The sequence below is a fragment of the Miniopterus natalensis genome, chromosome 2, assembly GCF_054644295.1.
Source record: "Miniopterus natalensis isolate mMinNat1 chromosome 2, mMinNat1.hap1, whole genome shotgun sequence".
Lineage (NCBI taxonomy): Eukaryota > Metazoa > Chordata > Mammalia > Chiroptera > Miniopteridae > Miniopterus > Miniopterus natalensis.
Window position 1 is genome coordinate 22,470,807 of NC_142082.1, and position 27,785 is coordinate 22,498,591.

General features: G+C 38.8%; 1 protein-coding gene across 1 annotated transcript in view; it reads right to left on the reverse strand.

Annotated features, from left to right (window-relative positions):
* The window catches only part of ZMAT4 (zinc finger matrin-type 4), a 303,247-nt gene that overhangs the window by 181,584 nt on the left and 93,878 nt on the right, over nt 1–27,785 (reverse strand). The window contains exon 3 of the mRNA XM_016195630.2: nt 10,066–10,155. Within this exon, the coding sequence (XP_016051116.1) occupies nt 10,066–10,155 (90 nt within the window). The remainder of the gene's footprint in view (nt 1–10,065; nt 10,156–27,785) is intronic.

Here is a 27,785-nt window from a genome sequence, read left to right on the forward strand (position 1 = left end):
AGCTGGGATCTGAGAAGGACATATACCTCTATCAGCTCCACATCAACACCTGTACTAACAGCCTTGATTTGTGGTAAAATAGGGTCAAGCCTAAAGGACAGTCAGGAGAAAGCAGGCAATGACTAGTGGCAGAGACAGCAAATAACTGAGCAGGGTTTTCCGGGGGGTAGATGGCGTTGGAATGCATAGGTCCTAATCAGAAGTAATTGCTGGAGAGACCAGCTCGTGCTATGAGAATTCACCCTCCCAGAGCCCACCTCGCCCCTCTCTCAGGCTTCTCCTATTAGGGATCACCCACAAAAGGCCAAAAACCTGGTGAAGATTCTATGGAAACCATTCATAACCGTCATATTATCTTGAACAAACCCAATGTCACAAAATATTCTTTTAACAAAGGCACTTTAACTGATTTTTATCTCAAGTATGATTTCATGGAAATGCTCTACAAGACTTTCCAAATGATAATTTTTTTAAAAAAATATTTCTTTATTGATTTGAGAGAGAGGAAAGGAGAAGGAGAGAGAGAGATAGAAACATCAATGATGAAAGAGTCATTGATCGGCTGCCTCCTGCATGCCCTGACTTGGGATCGAGCCCGCAACCCGGGCATGTGCCCTGACCAGGAATCGAACCCCGATTGCCTGGATCCTAGGTCGACGCTCAACCGCTGAGCCATGCCCGGCTAGGCCCAAATGATAATTTTTTATTAAAATTATTTTTTGAAATCATAATTGTTTTAAATAAAAATAACAGGACAATATCTTATTATGAAAATATGAACAATCATATATGGAACCCCTCTTTGTGAAGTGTTAAGGGGACAAACATAAATAAGGTAAGGACCCGGCCACCCTCATAAAGTCTCAAACTGTGCTCTCTGGTCCTACCAGCTCTGTCTTTTAAACTAAGGAAGAACAGAATGAATCCTCTGGGAGTCACTGGACCTAGGTCCCATGACCACATCTGTGCTGTTTTAACCCTTTAACCCCAGTTCTCCTGCTGGAAGCATGTACCTGACCACTGCCAGGATTGGCATCCTTCTCTGGAAACCCTCCAGACAACTTCCTGCTGGCTTAGTCCAGGATGTCAGGGTGCTGGTACTATCTTCATCCCAGTCCCCCCACTTAGTGACTGCCTTGAGCTCCCTAACACACTGTCCTGGCTTTGGACATCAGCACACCTGTAGGGTCTCTCTAGCCTGTGCCTCTGTGGGATCTGCTTCTGGGCCAGCCCCTGGCTTAGCCTCACCCTCCATCAGAGAAGTAGAAAGACTTGAATGAACAGAAGCTCTGAGGACAAAAATCCATCAGTTCCTTCTCTCTTGTTTCCCCTTCCCTTTGGCTGGGTGCCAGATTCACTTTAACCCAATTTTAGTCCTGCTCTGCCTGGACCAAAGTGGAACAATCTGGAAAAAGAGTTTTTCTCACTTCTGTCCCTGCTTCTCAGATCTTTCTGTTCTCTGGGTCATGGCCCTAAAATTGAAGGTTGTTGTGGCTGCAGGAAGAGGCAGCAACCATCTAATTGTGCATGTTCTAAACCTGGAAGTCATTCAAAATCCATCTTCTCTTTCACACCCATTATTCAGTTCATCCATTTTTACCTACTTAATTCTCTCTCACATCTATTTGTTTCCCATTTTTCACTGCTTCCATGACCCTCATCAGAGGCCATGCTCTTTCAGTGAACCATTAGAAGCCTGACATTTGACATTTCACCTCTACTCCTTTTTCCATTAATCCACTCACTGTCTGCTTCTACTCTGAACACCAGCCATGCCATCTTTCTTTATATTCCTAAGTGTGCCGTGATTTCCCTGACTGCAGAGACTTCGCACATGCTGTTCCCTCTGCCTGGATCCTTATCTCCCCTTACCTCCTTAATCGTTACTCATCTTCAGACACAGCTCAAGCGTCACTTGTTCAAAAGCCTTCTCTGACCCCAAAGACCTTATGATTCCTCATTCCTATGCTTTTCCATTCCTTTCCTTTATTTGTATATTTGTATGATCCTTAAAAAAATAATGTCCATATTTCCCACTACCCTGTAAACACTTGTAAACAGAAACTGTATCTGTTTCATTCACCATTAAACTCTCAGCAACCACCACAGTACCTGACTCTGACAGAAGGCAATCAATTACTATTTCTTACAAAAAGAATAAATGAGTGAAGAATGCATAGTAATACAGAGCTCAGGCTCTAGAGACAAACTCTATTCCTGTTTGACTCTTGGATCTATCACAAGGTGTGCGATTTTGGATAAGATATTTGGCCCAACCTTCATTCTTCACATCTTTTTTAATGGAAGCAATAAAGATTCCTACTTAGATTTGTAAAATTCAAATGAAATATCTACCAAGTACTTAATATATGGCCTGACATATAAAGAGGGCTTAATAAGTGGCCTGCAAACAAGAGAATATACCCAATGATGTGTCATCAATAGAATAATGGAGTTATAGAGGACAGGATGGAGGCAACAGGGATTTCAGTGATCAAAGAATCATGATAGAAAGTCACTTACAGCTGAAGTGCCGGACGGCACAATGAATCAATGAGAGCTCTGTTTTCTTCATTTAGATTATTAATGGTATATCTGTTTAACAAAGGTTTTTATTCCACTTTTGGGTAGAGTTTGGAGAGAAGATATTAGCCTTTCCAGGAGATATTACTGATGTGTAGTGACAAGAAAGAATATTCTAAATCACTGCTGTCCCAGAAAACTCAGGACTTTCAGTTACCGTAAGTTGAATTTGATGTATAGGTTGTGGAAGAAACAAAATATCCTCGTTGCTCCCACAGTTTTGCAGGCTTCAGGCAGATTCTTACAACATAACCTGTTCATAAATTTCAAACCATCTGCATCTAAAGAAACAAAGCAGAAATCAATGATGCCAATTCCAGCTCAGGGGTTTGCAATGATGCTGCCTATTGAGCAAAACCTTCAACCTGCCGGACACTCATAAATTAAACCTCACAAGCAACAGTGGACAAGGCAGCTTTAGAGTCCGGAATGTCCTGAAGGGGTCATCCTTGTGAGCAAGGAGACTCAGGCCTACAGGAGTGACAATGCTTTCTCTTCCTTCACCACCGTCACCCACTTCACACAGGAGTCAGCATTTTACTTGGAGAATAAATACAGGCGTGGGCAAAAGTAGGCTTACAGTTGTAATGCAAATAAATAATGCAATACTTCATAAATAATAAGACAAGAATATACTCTGTTTCGGGTGCCCACAACTACAAACTTACTTTTGCCCACCCTGTATTTTGGGCTTGGAGAGACATACAGTCTCTGCTGCCACTACTCAGCTCTGCTCTTGCGGAGAAAGGAGCCCAGACAATACGTAAAAGAATGTGTGTGGCTATGTTCCAATAGGACTTTATTTATGGACATTAAAATTTGAATTTCATGTAATTGATGCATCACAGTATATTTTTCTTCTTTTGATCTTTTCCCCTAGACATTTAAAAGTGTAAAATCCATTCTTAGCCTGTAAACCTTACAAAAACAGGTAGTGGTGGCATTTGGCCAGGGGCTACCTTCTGACTCCTGACTTAAGAGACATAAATAAATACTAACTCATGCCTATTTACTACTTGCTTTTCAGGTCTTCAAGGTGAGAGCAGCAAGCCTGCACCTAGCAGGGCTATGGAAATCGTATTCAGCACTGTGGAGACCAAAGAATGGAGCCAACATACAAAGGATAAAAAGTTCAGTGAAACAGCGCTTTACATACGCTTTACAGTTTATAAAGCAGCTTCACACAGGAAGCTTTTCTTGAGCCCCTTCACAACTCAGAGAGACAGGCAGGACAGTGACTAGAGATCCTGATTAAAACCATGGCAATTAAGGTTTAGAAAATCCAAAAGACAGTGGTAAAAACGACTGTAGCACAGCCAGGGCCAGAATCTTCACTTTCAGCTCTAAATGCACAGCTGGAAGCCAAAACACACAGCATTTGTGGGTAAATGCATCTATCTTTGAGAAGTACCTGTAAATTCAACAAAGTTTGGCAAAGTAAATGTCAATATTATGCACAATACAGGTCTGAACCCTTGTCCAACATCCCAACCTCAATTTTTGTCTTCACTTCTGTGCTGGGTAAATACTGTCCCTTTAAAATTTCTGTCCACCTCAGACATGGGACCTTATTTGGAAATAGGGTCTTTGCAGATTAGTTATGACAAGGTCATAGTGGATTGTAGTGGGCCTTAAATCCAATGGCTGGCATCCTTAGATGAAGAGGGGAGAACACACAGAAGGCCATGTGAAGGCAGGCTGGTGTGTTGCAGCTGTAGGCCAAGTTTTGCCAAGGACTGCCAGTGACCACCAGGAGCGAGGAAAGAAGCATGGCCCTGATTTCCAACCAGAGTCTCCAGGGGGAGGTCCTGCCTACACCTTGATTTCAGACTTGTAGCTCTAGAACTGTGAGAGAATAAATTTCTGTGATTTTAAGTCCCCAGTTTGTAGTAATTTGTTATAGTAGCCCCAGGAAACTAACACAGTCACCCACACTAATTCAAAGGTATTATATTTTAGAAATACCTTTGAATTTTATTTCCCTAAAGGCATTACTCATGCCAACGCCACACTCAGAAGAGCCCTTTCCCACTGTTTTTCATTTGGCTCACCCACATCTGTCCTTCAAGACTCAGCTCAATGTCACTTTCTCTAGGAAACCTTGTCCTGTCCCATCCTACCAGGAGAGGCTTGGGACCCCTCACCTGCACCCAGATGGTAGCCCAAGCCTATGTCTACAGGAAAACTTATCACAATGTATTAAAAGACAACACTCCCATCCTGATTTCTGTTCAAGAAGGTTCCATATCTTTTGATCTTTCTACCCCCAGCACTTAGTAGGTGCTTACTACCTGTTTCATGAAGTGACGTGGTGAGCTAGTTTGCAGTCCCAGAATAAATTTTCTTTTGTTTCTTTTATATTTTCCCAGCCTTGTCTCTCTACTTAATCTCTCTATTTCAAGTTACTTAATCTCTCTATTTCAGGTTGCATCTCTAAGGATTACCTTGTATAAAAGTTGGAAGAATTAAATATGTTAATGTATGTAAGCATTTAGAATTTAGGGAAGTGCGTGATAAGTGACAGCTACTATTATTACTTTGCCCCAGAACAACAGTGCTCTCAGGCTCTGGACCCAGCGACGGCTTCAGTGCCTAAAAATAAGACACATTTTCACGATATGTGGAAGAAGCCTGGGAATAGGGTTTAGGGAAGTGGGGAGAATCTTTATCTCAGGCCTTACCAATTTGGGCCTTATTTTCACCTTTGTAATAAGAAGGGAGTTGGATTAAATTGAGTCCTTCCAACCTGAAATCAGGGATGTTTAGGTATCTGTCAAAGTAATATTGCAGGTTCTCAAGCTATACTGAATACTTCAGGCCGGAGGGAAATCAGGTAAATATTTAGGCCTGATAAGCCTGTTCAGACTAACCAAATGTCAAGTTTCTCCACTTACAAGGAATTATATTAACTCCATGTAAAAACACTATTTACTTAATACTGACTGGAGATTTGAATTGGCAGTTAGTTATCTTTTCAGAACAAAAATAAAAGTAAACCTAAATCACCTTTTTACTTAAAGTGCTATTTCCCAAACAGACGATTTTTTTCAAAGAATGTGACCCATGAGTAAGAAGATACTAAAAAGGGCCATTGGTGAAAAACAGATTCTCAATGCACTGGAGGATTTCTAAAGTCCTTCTTTGGCTCAAACGTTCAGGGGATTACTGAAAGTTGCTCTAAAGCAATCAACTATAACAATTTATTTCACATGTAATTTTACTCTGTGGCATCAGGGGGAAAATGTCCTGCTCTAAAATTTCGGAGGGGAAAAATAGAAAACCCAAAGGAGAATTCTAATAAGTAAAAGCATGCGAAGGGGGAATTTTAAAAGTCTGAAATGCCAGGACAGGAGACAAAAATAAATCCAAGGTTTTAAACAACAGTAACAGCAAACAGGTCAAGTGACCTGGAGTAGAAATGACAATAGAACTTAGCACTAATAATAGGCCCTTCCCTTCATCTGCATGTACATTTGCAGTTACTATGTGTTCCAGGGCTAAGAACGGGGGCGGGAAGGACATCGCTGCCATTGCTCACTAGCCCCATCAATTTCAGGGACCACTGAGGGCCCGTGGTTCACTTGAGGTCAGGGTTTGCAAGGTCAGCAACAAGTTTTCTCTCTTTTTAGAAACCACTCACTTCGTTGGGAATTTGAGGCAGCCGGGAAACTGCTCTCAATCAGGTAACTCTAGGACGCAAGCCCCGGTACGCAGGGCAGGTGGGAGCACGGGCCAGAATAGAGAAGCAGATGGAAGAAAGTGTTACACCCCTCCAGGAACACAGGGTGCTGGTGGAAAGAGGATTGCCAATAATAATAATAATAATGCAGAAAGCACTTTGAAAACAGAGTGCTAAATAAATTAGTTACCTCAGTTAGGCCTTATGACAAACTTGTACATTAGATATTATTGTTATCCCATTTTACAACCCTGTGGAAATAGATAAAGACCAACCAAACGAACACAAGAAAAGAGTATTTATTCAAAGCTTGCCGTAGCAAGGAATCAGCCACCATAGCTCGTATTTGAAGAACACTCAAAGGCAAGCAGAAGTGGCTAAGCTTTATCATGGGAAAAGGGGAGGTTTCGGTGTGCCCTGAGTGGAGGCTGTTGGCTTGGGGAAGCTGTAGGTGGGTTAACCAGAAGACGGCATGCTATGTGATTGTTTAGGATGCATATGTGGCTTTTTCTGATTGGTCCTAAGTTCGAAGCAGGGACAAAATTTAGGGAAGCTAAAAGGTAGTAATCCAGCCCTGTCCATTTGGGAACTACTGTCACTAGGGTTATTGTTTGGCTTCCTGGATTGTTACTAAAGACACTGGTCATACTTCCTGGGCTGGTTACTGTATGTTAATGGCTTGCTTTTCTGGACAAAGTTCTATTTTTATATATGGCCTTGCCATTATCCATTTGTGTTTTCAGTCTCTCAACACTTGGGTATGAATCTGTAAGAAATAAAGTTGGTCCAAATAATTACCAACACTAACTCTCAGAGCCCTGCAGAGGGAAAGAGGGTGGCCTCTGCACTTTATCCAATATATCAAAATGCTTAGTGGAAAGGATATATTCACCTATGAAATGTACACATAGCCTAATAAAAGTACCAACCATCTCTTTCAAAAGTAAGATCATTGTGTTGCTTTTTCTGTTTACTGATTTGCTTTAGCACCATGATTAATAAGTTATAGAAAAAAGATTTAATAATAAATCAATGGTAGATCCAAGTTTTCAAAACCCAGATACATCAAAGGAAAAAGTCCTCAAATCCTTGCAAATACTTCTTGCTCTAAAATCCAAAGATCTTCCACTGCATAAACTGACCTCAAGATTCCTGGCAGAACCAGAGGCTGAATGGGGTAAATCATGGGTCTGACCAGAGTGGCAAGACCATGCTTGGGAGGAGCACTAGCCTGAGCCCCAAGGCCCCCTTTCTGTCTGCCTGGCCATGCCCTTCCTAAGAGCTCAGATATAACATTAATGATCAGAACTTGAGTGGACAGAAAGTGATCTGTGTTCAAGAGCCAAATGTCAAGTGTCCCTGAACCCAATGTTTCTGACTATTGGAGTAAGACACTAAATGGCTATTGAATGAAGCAATACAGGCACCCTTGCTGGATAATTTTGAAGGAAAAAAACAAAACTAATTCTGTCTCTCTTCTAATAGATACCTGATGGAAAGCATGACTCCAGTGTAGCTAAAGTACTGAGAGAACACAGAGCTGGCTTAGGCTGACTCTCCTGTGCTTTAATAAGTCCCTTTGTTAGAATGCACCTGCTTTCCTTTCTCACTCCCACCGCCTCCATCCGGTACAACCCATTCAATCCCAAAGACCCCAACTCAAATGCCAGCTCCTGAGTAACACCTTCCCTGATCAGACTGCCCTGGAATAACCACTTGCTCCTTGTTTCCATGGGACTTTGTGAAGGATGTTAATAGACACCTATAGCTAATTTTTATACAATGTTAATCTCCCTCTCTATATTATGAGTTTCTTTTAAACAAGTCTGTGTCTTATCTCTCTTTTCTTCAGTGCCTGGCATTTAACAATGCACCTCATTACCTATTCTTTAATTTCATATTCACAAAGGCCCAGTGAGGGAAGTATGATTATTATAGCAGTATTGAGGAAACTGAGGCTCACAGAGCTCAATTATTTGTCCAAGGTCATAAAGCTGAGCACTGGCAGAACTAGACTCAATCCCACTAATCAGCACTTGCTAAGTTGTTTGGCGTCCTTTGTCTCCAACTCTAAATGCTGCTTCACTGAGGCAGAAAAGAAAACTCCACAGTATTCCAGATTAGTCTGTGCATGAGCAGTGCACTTTGTGATGCTAACAGGCATGCTTGGAATTCATCAGCAACACCGGCCCTGATGCTCACTACCTTTGATCATATGCTGTTCTCTTGCTCTCTCTTTTCTTTCTTGTGAGGAATATACAAGTACAGCTTTTGTCAAGCTTCTTCAATGATTATGTTTAATTATTAATAAAGATAAGAAGACCGGCATCTATGTGGCAGGAAAGAAGAATAGGATCACAAGCCTAAGTGATAGTGTAGGGTATAAATTCTATGTCTGCAGCCTCCTCAGAACTCAGAGGGTAAGGAATTTCTGTGTTTAATCCTCAGTGTTTATCATGGCTATGAAAATGCTACTCATTGTTGGTGGGACTGCAAATTGGTGCAGCCACTATGGAAAACAGTATGAAGATGCCTCATAAAAACTAAAAATAGAACTACCATATGACCCAGCAATTCCACATCTGGGTATTTATCTAAAGAAAATGAAAACACTAGTTTGAAAAGATACATACACACCTATGTTCATTGCAGCATTATTAGTAATAGCTAAAATATGAAAGCAACCTAGGTGTCCATCAGTAGGTGAATGGATAAGGGAAATGTGGTGCACATATACAATGGACTATTACTCAGCAATAAAAATAATGAAGTCCTGCCATTTATAACAACATGGCTGGGCCTAGAGGGTATTATGTTAAGTGAAATAAGTCAGAGAAAGGCAAATACCATATGATTTCACTAATAAGTAGAATGTTTCTTAAGAAATCAAAACAAATGAACAAACAAAAAGACTCATAGAGACAAAGAACAAACTGATGGTTGCCAGAGGGGAGAGAGAAGAGGGGTGGGTGAAAAAGGTGAAGGGACTATAGTCAATAATCGTGCGATAACTTTGCATAGTGACAGATGGTTACTAAACTAGTGTATCTCACATATTGTAAGATCTATAAATGTTGAATCACTACGTTATATACCTGAAACTCATATAATATGGTATGTCAACTATACTTTAATGTTAAAAAGCAGCTCAAATAAAAAATAAGATTCCACTTACTAGGAAAAGTAAGCCCGCTAGGAATATTTATTTCATCAGTCTTTGCCTTGACCTGGCTGAAATAAGCCCTTTGTTCTGTCTTTACACCTTCAAAGCAACTTTCTAATTAGCATTGTCTTCCCAAGGAAATGTTCCTTCCAGGAGAGAGGGTGCTGATCAAAAACCCTGAGTATTTTCATTTGCAAGATGCATACAGTCCTCATTATAAATGAGCAAACTGGCATTCTGTTTTACATACCAAAGAAAAAATAAAATATGTAAAAAGCAAAGTATCTGCTATTTCTGGCAGGTTTGTCCCTTAGGTCATGTCTTCCCTGCTCTGTCTTCTGAGGGCTCCTTTCTACTCTCATCCAGCCCTCTCTGTCCCTGCACCTCTGTGCATTCGTCCCCTGTGCAGTCCCAAAGCAGTATCATCAAAAAGTCCTCTAATACCACACTGGTGAGTTCTGGCTGGAAAAAGAAAAAAAGACTTGCTTACATGTAATATTTTCTACAATATTTAATGAGAACTGTTTCCAGTCACTCAGCTTTCCCACTAAGCTGGATGTGGCTACAATCTCTTGATCTGCAAAGTTCTTAGCAAACACAACAAATTGTCCAAGGGTATCACATGGTGCCAGGTACTCACATTTTCTGACCGGAGCCTCTTAGCAGGACACCCACCATCCCTGGGGTGAAGCATGTAATACAGTCGGACTTTGCTCGCATGTTTTCGACTCTGGGAAGGAAAAGCAAAACCAGATACTGAGAAAGAGAAGGCATTTTAAATTCTTGGAAACACAGCCAGTGACTGCAAATGCCAATAAGGGCTTACATTAGAAAACACTTCTGCACACTCCTGTGACTTACGTGGGAAAAACTGATAAATGACCTGCCCAAGGTCATAAAGCCAATATAATCTGAGGATTAGAAAACACACCTAATGAAGAAAGGTAAGAGCACTGGGGTCTTTTAACTTGGAGTGGATAATATATTTAATTGTCCTCAAGAGTAAGACAGGTCAGCAGAGGCAATAATACACGGATCAACTGTGATGAAAAGCTAGGCTCTCCACTTTCTCTCTCGCTCCTCCTGCTCTGCCCTAAGGAGCTTGGAGCCATGCTCTGTGCCCCTCACCCCCCAGGAATCAGGCACCACAGCATCTCCAACAGAAGCCATTTCCTAGGTTCTCATACCTGAGCCTCAGTAATAAGCTATCAAAAGAGATTTCCAATGTCAGATATCATGAGCAAACAAAAAATATCATCTGTTCTTCTAGGACTGGTCAGAGCCCAAACTCCCTCTGTAGCATACCCATTGAACAAATAAAGCCCCACCTCCTGCAGGATTAGCAGGACTATGGATTTCTGCCTGCTGACTAGTCCACAAACAGGAGTAGTTCCACCTTTCCTCTATTCCTTTACTCAACTGAGGCTCCACCCAAACTCCCCTCGCCTTTAAAGAAAACTGAAGGTCTGACTTCCAAGTTGCTACCTGAGGCAGGGGAGTAAAGTGAAAAGAGCAGTAATAAAATACAGTCAAGACAGACAGCATATACAATGGTGGTCCCATAAGATTATAAAAGAGCTGAAAAATTCCTGTCACCCAGTGACATCACAGCCATGGTAATGTTGTAGGGCAATGCATTACTCGTGTCTATGGTGATGCTGGTGTAAACAAAGCTACTGCACTGCCACCGTATAAAAGCATACCACATGCAATTATGTACAGTACATAATACTTGGTCATGATAATAAACAACCATGTTACTTGTTTATGCATTTACTATACTATACTTTTTACTGTTAAAGTGTACTATTTCTACACATAAAAATAGAAGTTTCCTGTAAAAGAGCATACTGTATTATGCCAGCAGCAGCCTCATGTGTCTCATATTTAACTAATCTCTTGCTTGCATCATTGTCTCTCGTGCTTCATTTAATCTTGTGTAGTTTTGTTACAGTAACATGCTATTATACAGGCTTGTAGCCCAGGAGCAATACGCTATACCATAGAGCCTACATGTGTAGTAGGCTATATACCACCTAGGTTTGCATAAACTTACTCTATGATGTTTGCACAACACTGGAATCACCTAAGGACACATTTCTCAGAATGTAGCCCCATTGTTAAGCTGTGCATGACTGTTGTCAGAAGTTCAAAACCCCACTTCTGGCTGTTTACCACTTTCTAATTGTATGATATTGAACATGTCACTTACTCTAATTTGTTTACAGCCAAAATGAGTCTCACTGTCTCCATGTACAAAATGAGTACAATAATATTTATTAGGTTTGCCATGAGAATCAAATAAGACAATGCATTGAAAAACTGCAATCTACATAATGCTTAATAAAGATTTCTCAGCACCGACTGCACCAATCCCTATCTTTGGTTCTACCATAGTTTCTATAATGTGATTTTTTTTCTACTTTGTCTTTATTTTTGAAAGTATTACAGATATCCTCATTTCCCCCCACTGGCCTCCCACCCCGCTCCCCCACACACACCAGGCCTTCACGCACTACTGTCTGTGTCAAAGGGCTATGCCTATATGCATATAAAGTCTTTAGTTAATCTCTTCCCTCCCCACATCTCCCCCCTTCCCTCTGAGATTCCTCGGTCTGTTCCATGCTTCTATGTCTACGAATCTATTTTGTTCATCAGTTTATTTTGTTCATTAGATCCCACTTATATGTAGAATCTATAATGTGAATTTGCCTTGAATCCACTTCTACCTAATTAATCCTCTATCCCCTTCTTTTACTCAGAAACTCTTTCTTGTTTTCCAGGCCTCACTCCACTTTTCCCTTACTTACAGTTGAGTTCTAGCCAATCTACTGAATGATGGTTTGTCTTCATTGATTAGCCACACAGCAAATTGCATCTTGTTTACAGGATATACTGTAAATCCTTCCTGTCTGGTTTTCCTCACTTATCATTTTTTTAATTCTTTTTTTATGTGCCTACAGCAAGAAGGCTGTGCTTCTAAACCATCCCTGAACACTTTTAAGGCCTTTAAATGGGTTTAAAAGTGCTATTGGAACATGAAAAATATTACAGACCTGTAGAAGCATTGAAGTGTGATTTTATAATACATTTGTACCTATTTCTAGGGTGCATAGTAATTTTAAAGTAGGGTTTATCTGGAAGATTAGAGTGGGACAGAGAAACAGAGACCTATATGAACATATGTCATATGATTTTAACACCATCATTCAGCTTCCATGTTTTTGAGAACTATTCAGTGCAAACTAGTATTTGTTCTTTGTGCAGATAAATATGTTTACTAAAATCTGTATACATTTTCTACAGTTCTGTTTGCTTTTTGTGGGAAGGGATAGTGGTAATATTAGGAATATACTGCTTTAGTCAAAAAAATAAAAGAGAACATCAGAAAAACCTGCAAGGTGCTGAAATGTGGCCACAGAGCCTAGGCTGGTAAAAAGCACAACAGACAGGTAATTGGTGAAAAGGCGAAGTGATAACAGTGAGAACTCAAATATGGCTGAAGTAGGTTTTCAATTTTTCATTTGTTACCATAGAAAAACTTCTTATCACAGTTCCCACATCATCAATCTACTCAAAGACCTAGATTCCCAGAGAACAAAATTGTGGCAAAATTGGAAATCTCATTAAATGGCCTATTTTGTGGTGGTTGTTTTCTTTTCTCTTTCCTAAAATATTACTCTTATTTCATAAAGACTCTTTCCGGCAAAGGCAGAGTTCACTGGGTTACTTAATTGAAGTTTGATAAACTAGTAAGAACTTGTTAACTGAAAAGAAATAGAAATAAATTGTAAACTGCTGCGAAGCCATGCTGTGAGGAGAGACGCTGGGGTTTAAGGAATATTACCAAATGTTGTCCATTAAAGGCTGTTTTTTCTCCTTCAGCTCCCCCAGCTCCAACTTTGATGGGAAGACAACTGACTCCTCTACAGGCACTGCCTTTGCCCTTGTGTGTGGGAGAAGAGAAACAGAGCCTTGGCAAACACTATTTGCTTTTGGACAGTAGCAGAGGTGTGTACCTTTTATCTGGTCATCTTTTTTCCCTTCCGCTGCTTTTTCCAGGCTGCCTGGGCTGGATCCAATGCCTTCCCACCTACGAGCCAACCCACTTTGAGCTGGAAGTAAAAACTCCAAAGACAATGAGAGGAGTGTGGAGTCACCCTCCCAGCTCATCTGATTCAAATCCAAAACCACTTCCTAAGGATGTTGGTTAACAAAGGTAAAGAGTTTCCCAGCAGAATGTTTCAGGGTGCTCAGCACCTTGCCCAGCCTCAGTGTAGGGCTGTCATCAACACCATTCAACACCACCATTCAACAGTGCTGAGGTATCTTCAATACCATTCAACACCTTGCCCAGCCTCAGCCTGGGTGTCAACACCATTCACAGCAGGGTGCAGATCTGCCTGTGAGCCCTCTCTTTTCTCCCTGGCACACACCTCTTTCTCAAGACAGGACACTCTGAGTCACCTACAGTGTCTTCCTTCGTCTGGCTGCTCTAGACCCCTTAACTACCTGAATTGCTTGACATTTGGCAAAGTAATCTCACTTCCTTCAAATTATTCTAAAAACAAAACCTTCCCCACAGAAAGTTAAAATTAATTTGAGCAAAGATGTTCATCCCAATATTATCTAAAAAGAAACAAAAATAATGGGAGACAGCTACATAGTCGACAAGCACCCACGGAATGCTCTAATATTCAACTGGAAACTGAAAAAAGTAGTTCTTTCTAAATAGTGAATGTTGAATGACAAATGCTAAACTCAAAACTGCCCATATTATATATGAGCAATTATATAAAAAATCATTAGTATATCAATAAGAGGTGGGGGGAGCATGATTTATTAAGGTAGAGGAAATATGGGTAGTTTTCATTTTTTCCTTCTATACATTTGCTTTTAATATAAAAATAACAACTTTGTAATGCTCAAGCCATCATAACTCATTATACTTTTCACTCACAATGATTGTAATTAGTAAAAAATATCAATGATTGGGAATGCTTTTCACATGTACTGGTATAATTGACCACATTTCCATCTACCCTTGTAAATGTCTTATCAACATTCAAAACGCATATATTTTTTATCGCAATACTTGGTAATTAGATAAGCATCCTTAACCCAAGAGCAATGCATGTTAATTCAAATTTTAAAACTTTATTTTGGTAGATACAAAAGGGCCAGGGCAAAAAATGTGTACTTTTCCCAATGAGGACACGTTTGTTTTCTGTATCTGAATTGAGACCAAACTGAGAAGGCCTGGAAGGAAGCTATTTCTGAAACTGGTTTATGCCATACAAACACATACGACAACAAATCTTTATGACTTTTTCAAAGACTTATTTATACCTAAAATTTGCACTGCTTCTACGAATTTTTAAAGACAGACATACTGCCAACTGCAAGAAACTTTAAAGAAAAAAATATATCCTGCATGTTAGATATATATATTAGAGAGTTTCGAAGGGGAAAAGGGCAATTATTTTAAGAAAAGGCATGAAAAAGAAATTATAATCTTTCAATTGCACTGAGAGTCATTCCCAGCTCTTTCTTGCATTAATATTTGCATTTTAAGCAAAAGTCATTACTTTCCTTCAAACCACATCAGCTTTAAGCTTCCCAGATAGGCCAAAAATTACCAACTCTTCCATTTTAATTAAAGCCCTTGCCCCCAATGGCAGGCATTGTGTGGGGACAGACCTATCTGCAGATTAGTTTTTTGCTGAAACAATCTCTTGGCACTCAAAGAACTGGTCTAAAGTGGAAATTCAGGCCAGCCTTCTCTTTGGGGGGATACAAACAAGGCAAACCTCTATTTCAGATGTCCTGCTGTGAAAGAGGGGGAGAACCACATGGAGACAGAATGGCTTTCTGCTTCACCTAGTCATCTTCCATTATCACATATTACTTAAAAATTCACAACTCAAACTTGCTTCCAAGGCTCCTGATTTTTGGTCTCATATAATGTGGAGATAAAGCGACTTTGTATTTGCATAATGCTCCAAACAGCTTAAAATTTTTTCACATTTATCATCTCATTTTATCCTCAAGTCACAGTTGTGAGGCTGGCAGGAGAGGTGTTATTTCAAACAAGCTTTAAGATTCATTTCTGATTTGGTAGTTAAGTCTTCACCATCTTATTTCATCATAGGCATCTAATTTTATACCTCTTCTAGAAACCCGCTAAAATAAGCCAAGGACTATAAGAAAATGGGAAAACCTGGAACAGACTGATAATTACAGAAGAGTGATTTTCACGGACCACCAATTTCAAGATATTTCCATTTGTTCTAAGGTAAGGACCACAAATATCAAAGGTCTGACTACTCAGGCTGCCCGAGAATGACCAGAAGAAGGAGTAGGTGCCCTCGAAGAACCCAACTTAACACTCCCCAGTTGAGGGGTGTCAGGCTGAGCCCTGGAAAAGCCCTAGCACAACTTCACTAGAAAGTCGTTAAATGCAGAGAAACCAAAGAGAAAACCACAAGTGGTGGAGATTCCTCTGATGAGTGGGGCTCTTTCCCAGAGTAATGTACCTCAAAAGGAGGTTGAATACAGAAACCTGGAGTGGAAGATGGAGCAACTAAATACCTAGGGAGAGAAAACTGGCCCCTAGAGGAAGGCTTTCTCAACACAGAGAAGGAAGCAATAAAACTCCTCTGCTGCAACTGCCCAAGGTCCCAAGTTCCAGATCCCCTGCCCAGGCTGCTGGGCCACTGCAATGGTCTATACAGTCAGTCCCACAGATGAAATTGGATCAGAAGATGCTCAGAAGATTCTATGAGAAGATCCTAGGCCAATCCACACACACTGGGGACAGGTGGCAGGCCTTGATAGCCTCTGTTTTGCCAAGGACGAGTGGAACCTATGAAAAAATTCTGTCATACACCCGGCCGGGCATGGCTCAGCGGTTGAGCATCGACCTAGGATCCAGGCGATCAGGGTTCGATTCCCAGTCAGGGCACATGCCCGGGTTGTGGGCTGCAGCCGATCAATGACTCTCTCTCATCATTGATGTTTCTCTCTCTCTCTCCCTCTCCTTTCCTTTCTGTGAAATCAATAAAAATATATTCTTAAAAATATATTTAAAAAAAATAAAAAATTTTAAAAAAAGAAAAAGAAAAAATTCTGTCATACAAAACAAAGCTTTGGAAAAACTCTCAAAGACGAGACATCAAGGGTTTTTTTTCATTGTAAAATATTCACTATAATAAATAGAAGAAAGTTTCAAACAGTACATGTTTCATGACACTTCATTTAAGAAAATACAAACTGAGGATAAAAGCTAAAAGATGAGATAAGACAACTGATTAAGATGAAGATGTACTTACTGTCTAAGTTAATAAAGTAAGGACATTAAACATACCATAGCTTAATTTTGAAAGTCTTTCACAGAAGTTCAAGAACAGAATGGAAGCAGCAGGTCAGTGTGAAAGCCAAGATAGAGACACTTCCTACAATGTCGAGGAACAGGATAAAGGAAGAGGGAGAAATGACACTGGAGATCTTGTATACGAAAGACCAGGACAAATATAGTGTGACTTCAGTGACAAAAGAAACAGACACAGAAATTCCCAAAATAGACCCAATACTTTATAACCAAAAAAAACTAGGAAAATATCTCTAACTTTGTGATTTAAAAATTTCTAAACAACAAAGCAAAAGCAGAACTAAGAGCTATGATTCTAAGAAAAAATGTTTTTAGAAATACATATGCATGGTGGGGCAAAAGTAGGTTTACAGTTGTTCTTATGGAAAGTAATACAATAATCAATAAATAATAATATAATAATAAACTCTATTTTGCATACTAACAACTGTAAACCTACTTTTGCCCCACCCTGTATGTAAGAGGCAAATCACAAAGTAGGAAAAAATACCTGTAATATGTAAAAAAAATCATTTAATACTTTTAAGAGAAACAGTGCTCTAACAAATTTATAAGAAAAAATGCAATATTAAAATAGACAAAGGATATAAATAGAAATTGTAGAAATGGAAATAGCTAAAAGGTACATTTTTAAAAGTTCATCCAAATTCTACCTTGTAATTTTAAACTAAAAATATATATATTTTCATCTACTAAAATGGCAGATTTTCCTCTTTCTTCTCTCTAAAATCAATAAAACATATTTTTTAAAAAAATTAATTAAATCAAATTTTTAACAAGCCTAGCCAGTGCGGCTCACTTGGCTGATCATTGGCCCATGTACCAGGAAGTCCCTGATTTAATTTCCCATCTGAGCACATGCCTGGATTGCAGGCTTGATCCCCAGTAGGGGTGTGCAGGAGGCAGCTGATCAATGTTTCTCTCTCTCTCTTTCCCTCCTCTCTCTGAAATCAATAAAAAGGTATTTAAAATAAGGAAATTAATTAAATAAAATAAATTTTTTAAATGGCAAAGATTTTAAAAATATACATATTTATATTGGTGAAGATACAGGAAAACTAAGGCTCTTATAAATAGATAATAGGCATATAAATTGATACAAGCTTCCTGGATGAAAATTTTGCAATATATATTCAACAGGCAAAAACTTGTTTGAGCTGACAATCTTACTTCGATGAATTTATATTATGAAAGCAATCAGAGACATGTATTGCCATATGTTTATATTAGCGAAAATGAGAAAAGTTAAATGTTCTAAATGAGAGAGATCAATATCATATCTATATGATATATTACCAAACTGTCATTAACAAGAATAATAATGGTGTTCAATGACATGAAAAGTATCTATAAAATAATACTAAGAAAAAAATGTTTCAAACCAGACTATAAATGATGCCAAATTTTCTAAACAAAAAATATATGTGTGTATATACATGTGTGTGCATAGATGTAGCTACAGTCTAGGAAGAAACATACCAAAAGATGAACACTATTTATTATGGACCACAGGTGATTTTAATTTTTCTTATATATTCTTGTTTTTGGATTTTCTAGTTCCTTAAAAGACCTAATTATTCCAGTAATTAGAAGGAAAAAATCAAAACTTTGAAGATTCATTCCAACATTGTGATTTACCGTTCTAATTGTCCTTCCTTAAGGTGAGGAAAATGAGTCTCAGAAAGACCAACAGACGTGCTTAACATCCTACAACTTACAAATTCTCAGAGAACAGGAATTATATCTGTTTGTTCATTGTCACGTCCCTATTACCTATTACCATGCCTGATACATAGTAGGTGCTCAGTAAAGGTTTGTTGATTGAGTAATTGAATGCATGAATGAAAGAGAACGGCAATCCCAGAACAAGAGCCCAAGACTCTTAATTAATTAAGCCAATTGTGTGAAAGTATTGTGCACATAATTGTTATAGATTCCCTTCTATTGTAAAAATAAAATAAACTCCAACACCCATCTATTTCCACTTCTATACTCCACTGCTGCAGTATAAGTTAGAGAGAAGCAGGGAGCCTGCAGACCAGAGAGAGTTCTAAGAAACAACTGCAGGCATTTTGCAGAGTGTGCACATTGGAGGAAAAACTCTCAGCAGGTGAACTGATGAAAACTGAGCTTGAAGCATAAACTCTGAAGGAACTGAGAAATTGCTGCAACTGGTACAAAAGTCAAGATTCAGAGTGAAACATATTGCCGCAAACACTGTGGTGCAAGCAGATCCAGCTTGTTAAGGAAGAGGTTTGGAACAAGCCAGAGTCAGTTTCCTCCACTGCTTCTAAGAAACTGACTCCCCAGATGCTAGTTCGGTCAAATCTCTATTAACCTGTGGTCAGATATGTAGGCTGTTGGGCCTGGGTATTATGTCTCTTGCTTTTTAATTATTGGATCCTGAGCATTTGCACTATTGTAGACTGAATTGTGGCCCCCAAATTCATGTTGAAGTTCAACCCCAAATGTTACTGAATTTTGGGATAGGGTCTTTACAAAAGTAACTAAGGTTGCATGGGGTCAGAAGGGTGGGGCCCTGGTCCAATAGGACTGGTGACCTTTTAAGACAAGGATGAGACATCAGCCATCTCTTCCTCTTTCCATATGCACAGCGTAAAGGACATGGGGACACAGCAAGAAGGTGGCCATTCTCTAAGCCAGGAAGAAAGGCTTCGACCAGAACCAACCCTGCTGGCACACTGATCTTCAACATCTACTTTCGCAAGCTGTGAGAAATAAATGCCTTGTTTAAGACACCATTCTATGGTATTTTGTGTGGCAGCCCATGCCAAGACATGTGCCATCATCTAAACTAGATGCTCTCTTGGGTTCTTTTTTCCTATACAGAGTAGTAAGTCCATTTTTCAAAAGCAAAAAGCATAGCCTCAAAGTTTCTAAAACTGGGTCACTTCATTTTTTTCTAAAATATTTATAAAAAAGCATTTGAAATAAGAAATGCTTATCTTAACCAAGTATTAGGAAAAAATAAGTTCTCATTGGAGAAAAACGTGTATGTCAGGATGAGGGTATTCGTGATTGTGTAAACAAGTTTGTGCATCTGTATTTCTGTCTGCCTACACAGTGACTACATCAATGCACTGCAACTTTAAATCAGTCCTGCAACTCAAAAGGTTATATTACCACCAAAGCATGGAGGCAACATTTTCCTGTGGTGTGAGGACAGAGTTAACTGTGTCTCCATGATATCTGAGCATTTTCAGCAGAATCACATGAGAAATGAAAGAACACTGGCAGTTAAATAATGTTATATACCTCATATAGGCCTCTCGTTTGCGGGGAGAAAACAAAAATGGTATTTCCCCAGAAGCATCTTGTAAAGAAGTTAGAGATGAGGGGAAAAATAAAGCCAGTGTGCTCAGTAACTAAAGTCAGAGAAAACTGGGTGATCTGAAGCAACAGGCTACCAAATCCTCCTGGGCTATTGCTGCCCAAGGTCTCTCGGTTTCCCTTTTCATGTCTGGAATAAGAAAAATTGTAAAAACATCACTGTACGAACTCTTCCAAGATTAACTCCGTCACTGCCATGGGCAAACACTAGTGCAGATTCCACCTATTTGTTTGGAGGGAGGTTTAGTCTGTGGGAAAAACAGGTTAAATAGAGTCCCTGTCCTTGTGAAACAAATGGCTAGCAGAGCGAGGCAGGACAATCCCCCAGACAACCACAAAAAGGACAATGGTACAGCAAGGCTCACACATGGCCTCTTTACTCTGTATATATTTCCACATTAGATTCTCTCCTTACCCCATTATTTTATACTCCTTGGCATGTACCATAGAATTATCCTCAAATTGAACTCTGTTCTTATGACTGAAATCTCAATGTCTTATTTTAATACTCTTGATCCATCCCCACAATGTACCTTTAAGAGCTCTGCACAGAGTACCTCCTCTAGGAGCAGCAGCCTTTTTGTTCTACTGTCCTTCTTTGTTTTATAGTTTGCTTTTATTGCCTTTGCTTTTGGTGTCAAATAAAAAAAAAAAAATCATTGCCAATACTGATATCAAGAAGCTTATCCCCCTATGTTTTCTTCTAGAAGTTTGATGGTTTCAGGTCTTACATTTAAGTCTTTCATCCATTTTGAGCTGATTTTTGTGTGTGGCATAAGATAGGGATGCAGTTTTCCCAATACCATTTACTGAAGAGAATGTCCTTTCCCCATTGTATATTATTGGCTCCCTTTCATAAATTAATTGACCATATATGGGTGAGTTTATTTCTGGGCTTTCCATTCTGTTCAAGCTGTTTTGATTACTATGACTGTAATATCATATCAGGAAGTGTTATGACTCCAGCTTCGTTCTTCTTTCTCAAGATTACTTCAGCTACTCAGGGTCTTTTGTGGTTCCATACAAATTTTAGAATTGTTTGTTCTATTTCTGTGAAAAATGCCTTTGGAATTTTGATGGGGATTACACTGAACTTGCAGACTACATTGGGTAGTAAGGACATTTTAACATATCAATTCTTACAATCCATGAGCATGGAATATATTTCCAATTTTTTGAGTCTTCATCAATTTTTTATGAGTATCTTATTTTTCAGTGTACAGATCTTTCATCTCCTTGGTTAAATTTATTCCTAGACATTTTTGGATGCAATTATGAATGGGGCTGTTTTCTAATTTCTCTTTTTGATATTTCATTGCAAGTGTATAGATGTGCAACTGATTTTTGTATATTGATTCATGTTCTTCAACTTTACTGAATTTACTAGTCCTAACAGGGTTTTTTTGGTGGAGTCTTTAGGGTTTCCTACTTATAATATCACATTTTACCTCTTCCTTCCCAATTTGGATGTCTTGTATTTCTCTGCCTCACCTAAGTGCTCTGGCTAGGACTTCTAACACTATGTTGAATGAAAGTAGTGAGAGTGGGCAACCTTGTCTTGTTCCTGATCTTAGAGAAAAGCTTTCAGTGTTTCACCATTGAGTGTGATATTAGCTGTGGGTTTGTCTTATATCACCTTTATTGTGCTGAGGTACATTCCCTCTATAGTCACTTTGTTGAGTTTTTTGGGGTTTTCTCCTGAATGGATATTGAATTTTGCCTAATACTTTTACTGCATCTATTGAGGTTTTTATGTGATTTTTATCATTCATTTGTTATTGTTTTTTGTTTTGTTTTTTTTAAACTTTTTTTTTTTTATATCTTTATTGATTTCAGAGAGACAAAAGGAGAGGAAGAGAGAGATAGAAACATCAATGATGAGAGAGTCATTGATCAAGCCCACTACCGGGGCATGTGCCCTGACCGGGAATCGAACCCATCGCCTGGATCCTAGGTCGACGCTCAACCGCTGAGCCACGCCCGGCCAGGCTCATTCATTTGTTAATGGGGTGTATCTCACTGATTGATTTGCAGGTGCTGAACCATCATTATGTCCCTGGAATAAATCCCACTTTATCATGGAGTAGGATCCCTTTCATGTATTGTTGAATTTGGTTTGCTAATAGATTGTTGAGTATTTTTGCATCTATGTTCATGAGGGATTTAGGCTGTAATTTTCTTTTCTTGTAGTGCCCTTTCTGGTTTTGTATTAGGGTAATGCTGGCCTTGTAAAGTGAGTTTGAAAGTATTTCCTCCTCTTCTATTTTTTGGAAGAGTTTGAGAAGAATTGGTATTCTTTTTTTGAACGTTTCAAAGAACTCACCAGTGAAGCCATCGGGTTCTGAACTTTTCTTTATTGGGAGGTTTTTGATTACTGATTTCTCCTTACCTATAAGTAGTCTTTTTCTTTATGGTTCAGTTTTAATAGGTTGTATGTTTCTATGAATTTATCCATTTTTTGTAGATTGTCCAATTTGTTGGCATTAATTGTTCATTTTTGTGTCTTCTCTTTTTCTTGATGAGTCTAGATAAAGATTTGCCTATCTTTTCAAAATACCAGCTTTTAGTTTTATTGATCTTTTATATTATCATTTTAGTCTCTATTTGATTTACTTCCACTTCTACTAAGTAGATATTTTCTTCCTTCTACTATAAGCTTCTGCAGAGCAAAGGAAACTATCAATAAAATGAAAGGCAACTGCCCTGGTGGTATGACTCAGTTGGTTGGCCAACAGGTACATGGGAAGGTCCTCAACATCACTAATTAGCAGGCAAATGCAAATCAAAACCACAATGAGATATCACCTCACACCTGTTACAATGACCATCATCAAAGAGTCAAGAAATAGTAAGTGTTGGCAAGGATGTGAAGTGAAGAGAACCCTTGTCCACTATTGGTGGGAAGATAAATTGGCACAGCCACTGAGAAGATGGTGATTCCTCAAAAGAACTAAAAATAGAACTACCATGTGATCCAGGAATCCCACTCTGAACATATATCCAAAGAAAATGAAAACAAGGTATCAAAGAAGTATTTGCACTCCCATGTTTACGCAGCATTATGCACAATAGCCATGATATAAAACAACCTAAGTGTCCATCAGTGAATGAATGGAGAAAGAAGTGGTCTTATATTTATAGAATGGAATATTAATCGGCCATGAGAATAAAGGAAATCCTGTTACTTGAGACACATTTCTAGAACTTGAGGGCATTATACTAAGATAAGCCAGACAGAGAAAGACAAATGCTGCATGGTATCACTTATGAGGGGAACCTAAAATAAATAAATAAATAAATAAAAAGTAGAACTCAGAAACTCGAAATAGAAAAGTGGTTGCCAGAGACTGGGGCAGAGGAAAGTAAGGCAAGGTTGACAAAGGTTAGTAAACTTTCAGCTATAAGATAAATAAGATCTGAGGATCTAGACCATGGTTGATAACTGTATCGTATAATTGAAGTCTGTTAAGAGAGAAGAACTTAAATATTCTCTCACACACAAGAAGACAAATATGACAAACATGATGAATGTGTTAATTAACTAGATGGGAGAAATCCTTCACAATGTATAAGTATATTGAATCACACAATGTATACTTTAAATATCTTACAAAGTACTTGTCAATTATACCTCAATAAAGCTAAAATGATGAATGAATGAATGAATGAATGAATGAATGAATGAATGAATATCCAGGTGACATACTATAGAATATAACTCTGATAGACCTCACTTTAAATACAGCAGTAGATTTTTAAAAATTGACTAACAAAGCAAACAAAAACACTAGAATATTTGCCTAAGAGATCCTCCAACTTACAAAAAAATTATATTTTTAAAGTCAGTTTCCTCTGATACACTCAAAATGTGACTTTACTTTCAAAGATTTTATATCTACCCTATTTTCAAGAATACTTCTAGGTACACATTAACTTTTATAAACTGAAAAAAGTAATCTGCAAAGTTTCTCAGTGTAAAATAATGTACACAGAAAAATATGTCCATTTCTCCATATCCTGTTTCTCTCATGTCTGAACTAGATTTTTGCATGCAGAATTAGCTGGCTGACATAGGCAGGGCTGGGAATCCTCACCGCTCATGAAATCACAGGGTCCAGCCTTTAGAGAGTAGAAAAATAGGCTAGTAGCTTTGCTCTACTTAATGACAAGAAAACAAAAATATTTTCCCTTGAAGTCCTAGAGTCAAATGCCCAGAACCATATTTGATTTTCCCAGCACTATTTGTTTGGTTTAATACTACTCTATAGACCTTGAAGGGAAACATGCACATGGATGCCAGCTGCAACTCTGTTGTCACCTGCAGCTCCACCGCCACCTGCTTTTCAGTTTATCTGTTTGCCTATTCTAAGTTTGGTTGCTTTGAACTGATAGCATGATTAAAGAAAAGTTGGGAATTTCTGAAATAATCCCCCTCTCTATCCAGAGAGGTGGTTTCAGGTGGTTCAGAAAGATGCACGTGTTCAGTAGAAGATGGTTTTATTCAATAAATACTTGCCAAATGTTCCCAGAGTCCCTATGACACTTCACTCCCTGAGCTGGAGGAACCAGAGAGAAACAGAGCTGAAAGGAGTCAGAAATTTACATTCCCAGATGCTAGGGAATGCACAGTGTCCCCCGTTGGGAACAGCAGAAGGGAGAGTGCAGGAATTCAAGGGCCCCACACCTCATTGCCTGCCCCTTTGCATATAGACCAGACCTGGTAAGTTCTTTTCCTACCCATCTTTCTCAAAGTTTGGTCCCTGGACCACCTGATTCAGAATCACAGGAAGTTTTCTAAAAGGAAATTTTCAGACCTAATCATAAGAACTGCTAGGGGTGGGAGACTGGGAATTGGATTTTCCACCAACTCCTCAAGTGCTTGTAAGGCAAGTGGGCTTTTAAAAACCAGGGCTTTACTTTCACACCTTTCTGCTCCTCTCCCCTCCCCTTCTATGGCTGCCAAGCTCAAATTATAAGAAAAGGAAAGTAGACTGTGAGAGCTATCTTCAGCTTCAGCTGGACTGCAGTTCAGTGGGAGGCAAAATCAGGAAGAACCAACCTCGAGGCCAATCTCACAGGGACCTGCAAAGAGCAGGCTGAGAAGGGCAGAGCTTGAAAGAGGTCTGTTGTGGGCCAAGGCAATGCTCTGACATCCCCCAACTCTCAACCTCTATGACTGCCTCTTTTCATTGATCACAATCTTTTCTTTCCACCCCCCCTCTCAACTTCCATTCTCTTCTTCCTAACCGCCTTCAGAACATTCCCCTAGCCTACTCAAACCCAATACTTCCAAAGAGAAGCCATTATCTTTCCCCCTTGGCCTAACACCCTCTTCAGGGTTCCTGTCTTATGATAATTCTTGCAGACAACCACGCACAAAACCAAGTGAAGCAAAGATATTGAAACATACCAACCAAAAATTTAAAATAAGGATGATAAATATATTTAAGAAGTTGAGAGGATATTACCAATGTGAAACAAAAACATGCAATCATAAAAAAATAAGAAGAGGAATATTATATAGTAGGATTATATACCATGACCATGTGAGATTTATTGGTTTAACAGATGAAAATTCATCAATGTAATATGTACCACATTTATGAATGTTGAGCCATGGTTCAACTTTATTTTCTTTTGATGATCAGAAAAAATATATCTTGGTGTGTGTTTTAAATAAAAACTTACATCCACACGAAAACCTGCACACGAATATTTATAACAGCTTTTTTCATAGTTGGCAAAACTTGGAAGCAACTGAGATGTACTTCAGTAGGTAAGTGAATAAATAAACTGTGGTATATCCAGACAATGGAATATTATTCAATGATAAAAATAAAGGAGCTATCAAGCCCTGAAAAGGAACATTAAATGCATATTACTAAGTGAGGGAAGCCAATCTAAAAAGGCTACCAACTGCATAATTACAACTATATGACATTCTGAAAAAGGCAAAACTGTGGAGACAGTAAAAAGATCAGCAGTTGCTCAGGGTTAGAAAGAGGCAGGGAGAACAGGCAGAGCACAGGGGGTTTTTAGGGCAGTGAAAATACTGTATCTGATATTATAATGATGAATACATTTGTCCAAAGCCATCACTCTAAGGTGATTATGATGTATCAACGTAGGTTCATCAATGGAAACACGTGTACCATTCTGGTGGGGGATGTTGATAATGAGGGAGGGTGTGCATGAGTGGGGGCAGGGCGTATATGGGAAATCTCTGTGTATGTCTCTCAATTTTGTTGTGAACCTAAAACTGCTCTTAAAAAATAAAAGTCTAATAAGTAAAATTATTTGAATGTAGATGCCAAAACCTGTAAGTAAAATTAACAAACTGAATACAACATGGTGCTTTTTAAAAAGTAATATATCGTGATCAATAATGGATTATCCAAGAAGTACAAGCATGGCACAACATCAAAAAAATCAATGTTACTCATCACATTAATAGACTAAAGGAAGAAAAAAGTCATCTCAACCAAGGCAAAAACCATCTGATAAAGTCCAGAACAGATTTACACTTTTTTAAAAACTTAGTAAACTAAGGAAAGATAGGAATATTCTTATCTCCACATGAGTTATATGAAAAATCAACCACAATCATTACACTGAATGAAGAAATTTTGATTGTATACCTTTAAAGACTAGTAACAAAAAAAATATGACCACTGTCACTGCTGCTGCTGATGATCATAGCACCATTCTCACTAACACCATAAAAACAGAAAAAGGAAAGGAGATCTAAGAATAAGAAGGGAAAAGTTGAAACTTATTGTTTGAAAATAATGAAAACATTTATCTAGAAAAGTTGATAGATCAATAGACAGACTATTAGAACTGATAGGAGAGTTTCGTCACTTTGATGGACATGAAGATCTGCCCAGAACCCCTTCCGTGGAGAACCTGCTGCAGCTGCTACTGGGAGTACAGTAGGCAGACAGCCTTCAGCTGGCAACCCTTTCGGGGATCCCCTCAGCTACAGAGAGCAGCCTTGCCCAAGGTCAAGTCCTTCCCAGGGTATGGGGAGAAAGGTATATAAGTAAATAAATAATAGGAGTAGCACCAGGCACAGACCAATTTTGAGAATGCATTATGAACTTTGAATGTGATTAGCTTAACTTATCGCTCTGCACCATAAGTTAAATCAAATTTAATTTGTGTAAGGTTATACAACTAGTAGGTACAGCCGGGATTTGAACCCAGATTTTCTGACACCAGAGGCTAAAGTGTTAACTGCAATGCCACAGGATAATTTCTCTTTACCATCATAAGATCACACAAAACATATTCCTGCCTCTGTATATGATTCTCTTCCCAATTCCTGGGACATGTATGCCTTCCATTATATAGTTAAATATAATATCCCTTCTATGTTTAGTTCAACAATGACCCCTCTATGAAATCTTTCCCAGTTGTTCCAGACACTAATATCAACCTCTCACAACTCTCATTGTCTTTACCATACATTTTAGCCTCTTTATTATTTTTATTTAAGCAATTTATAAAATACTCTCTAGACTATCTCGTCCATATCTAATAAATTCCCAGCTTATCTCATGTAGCTCCAAACCACAGCCACTTTGGCAAAGGGCAACATATGAATTTTATATAGTCTC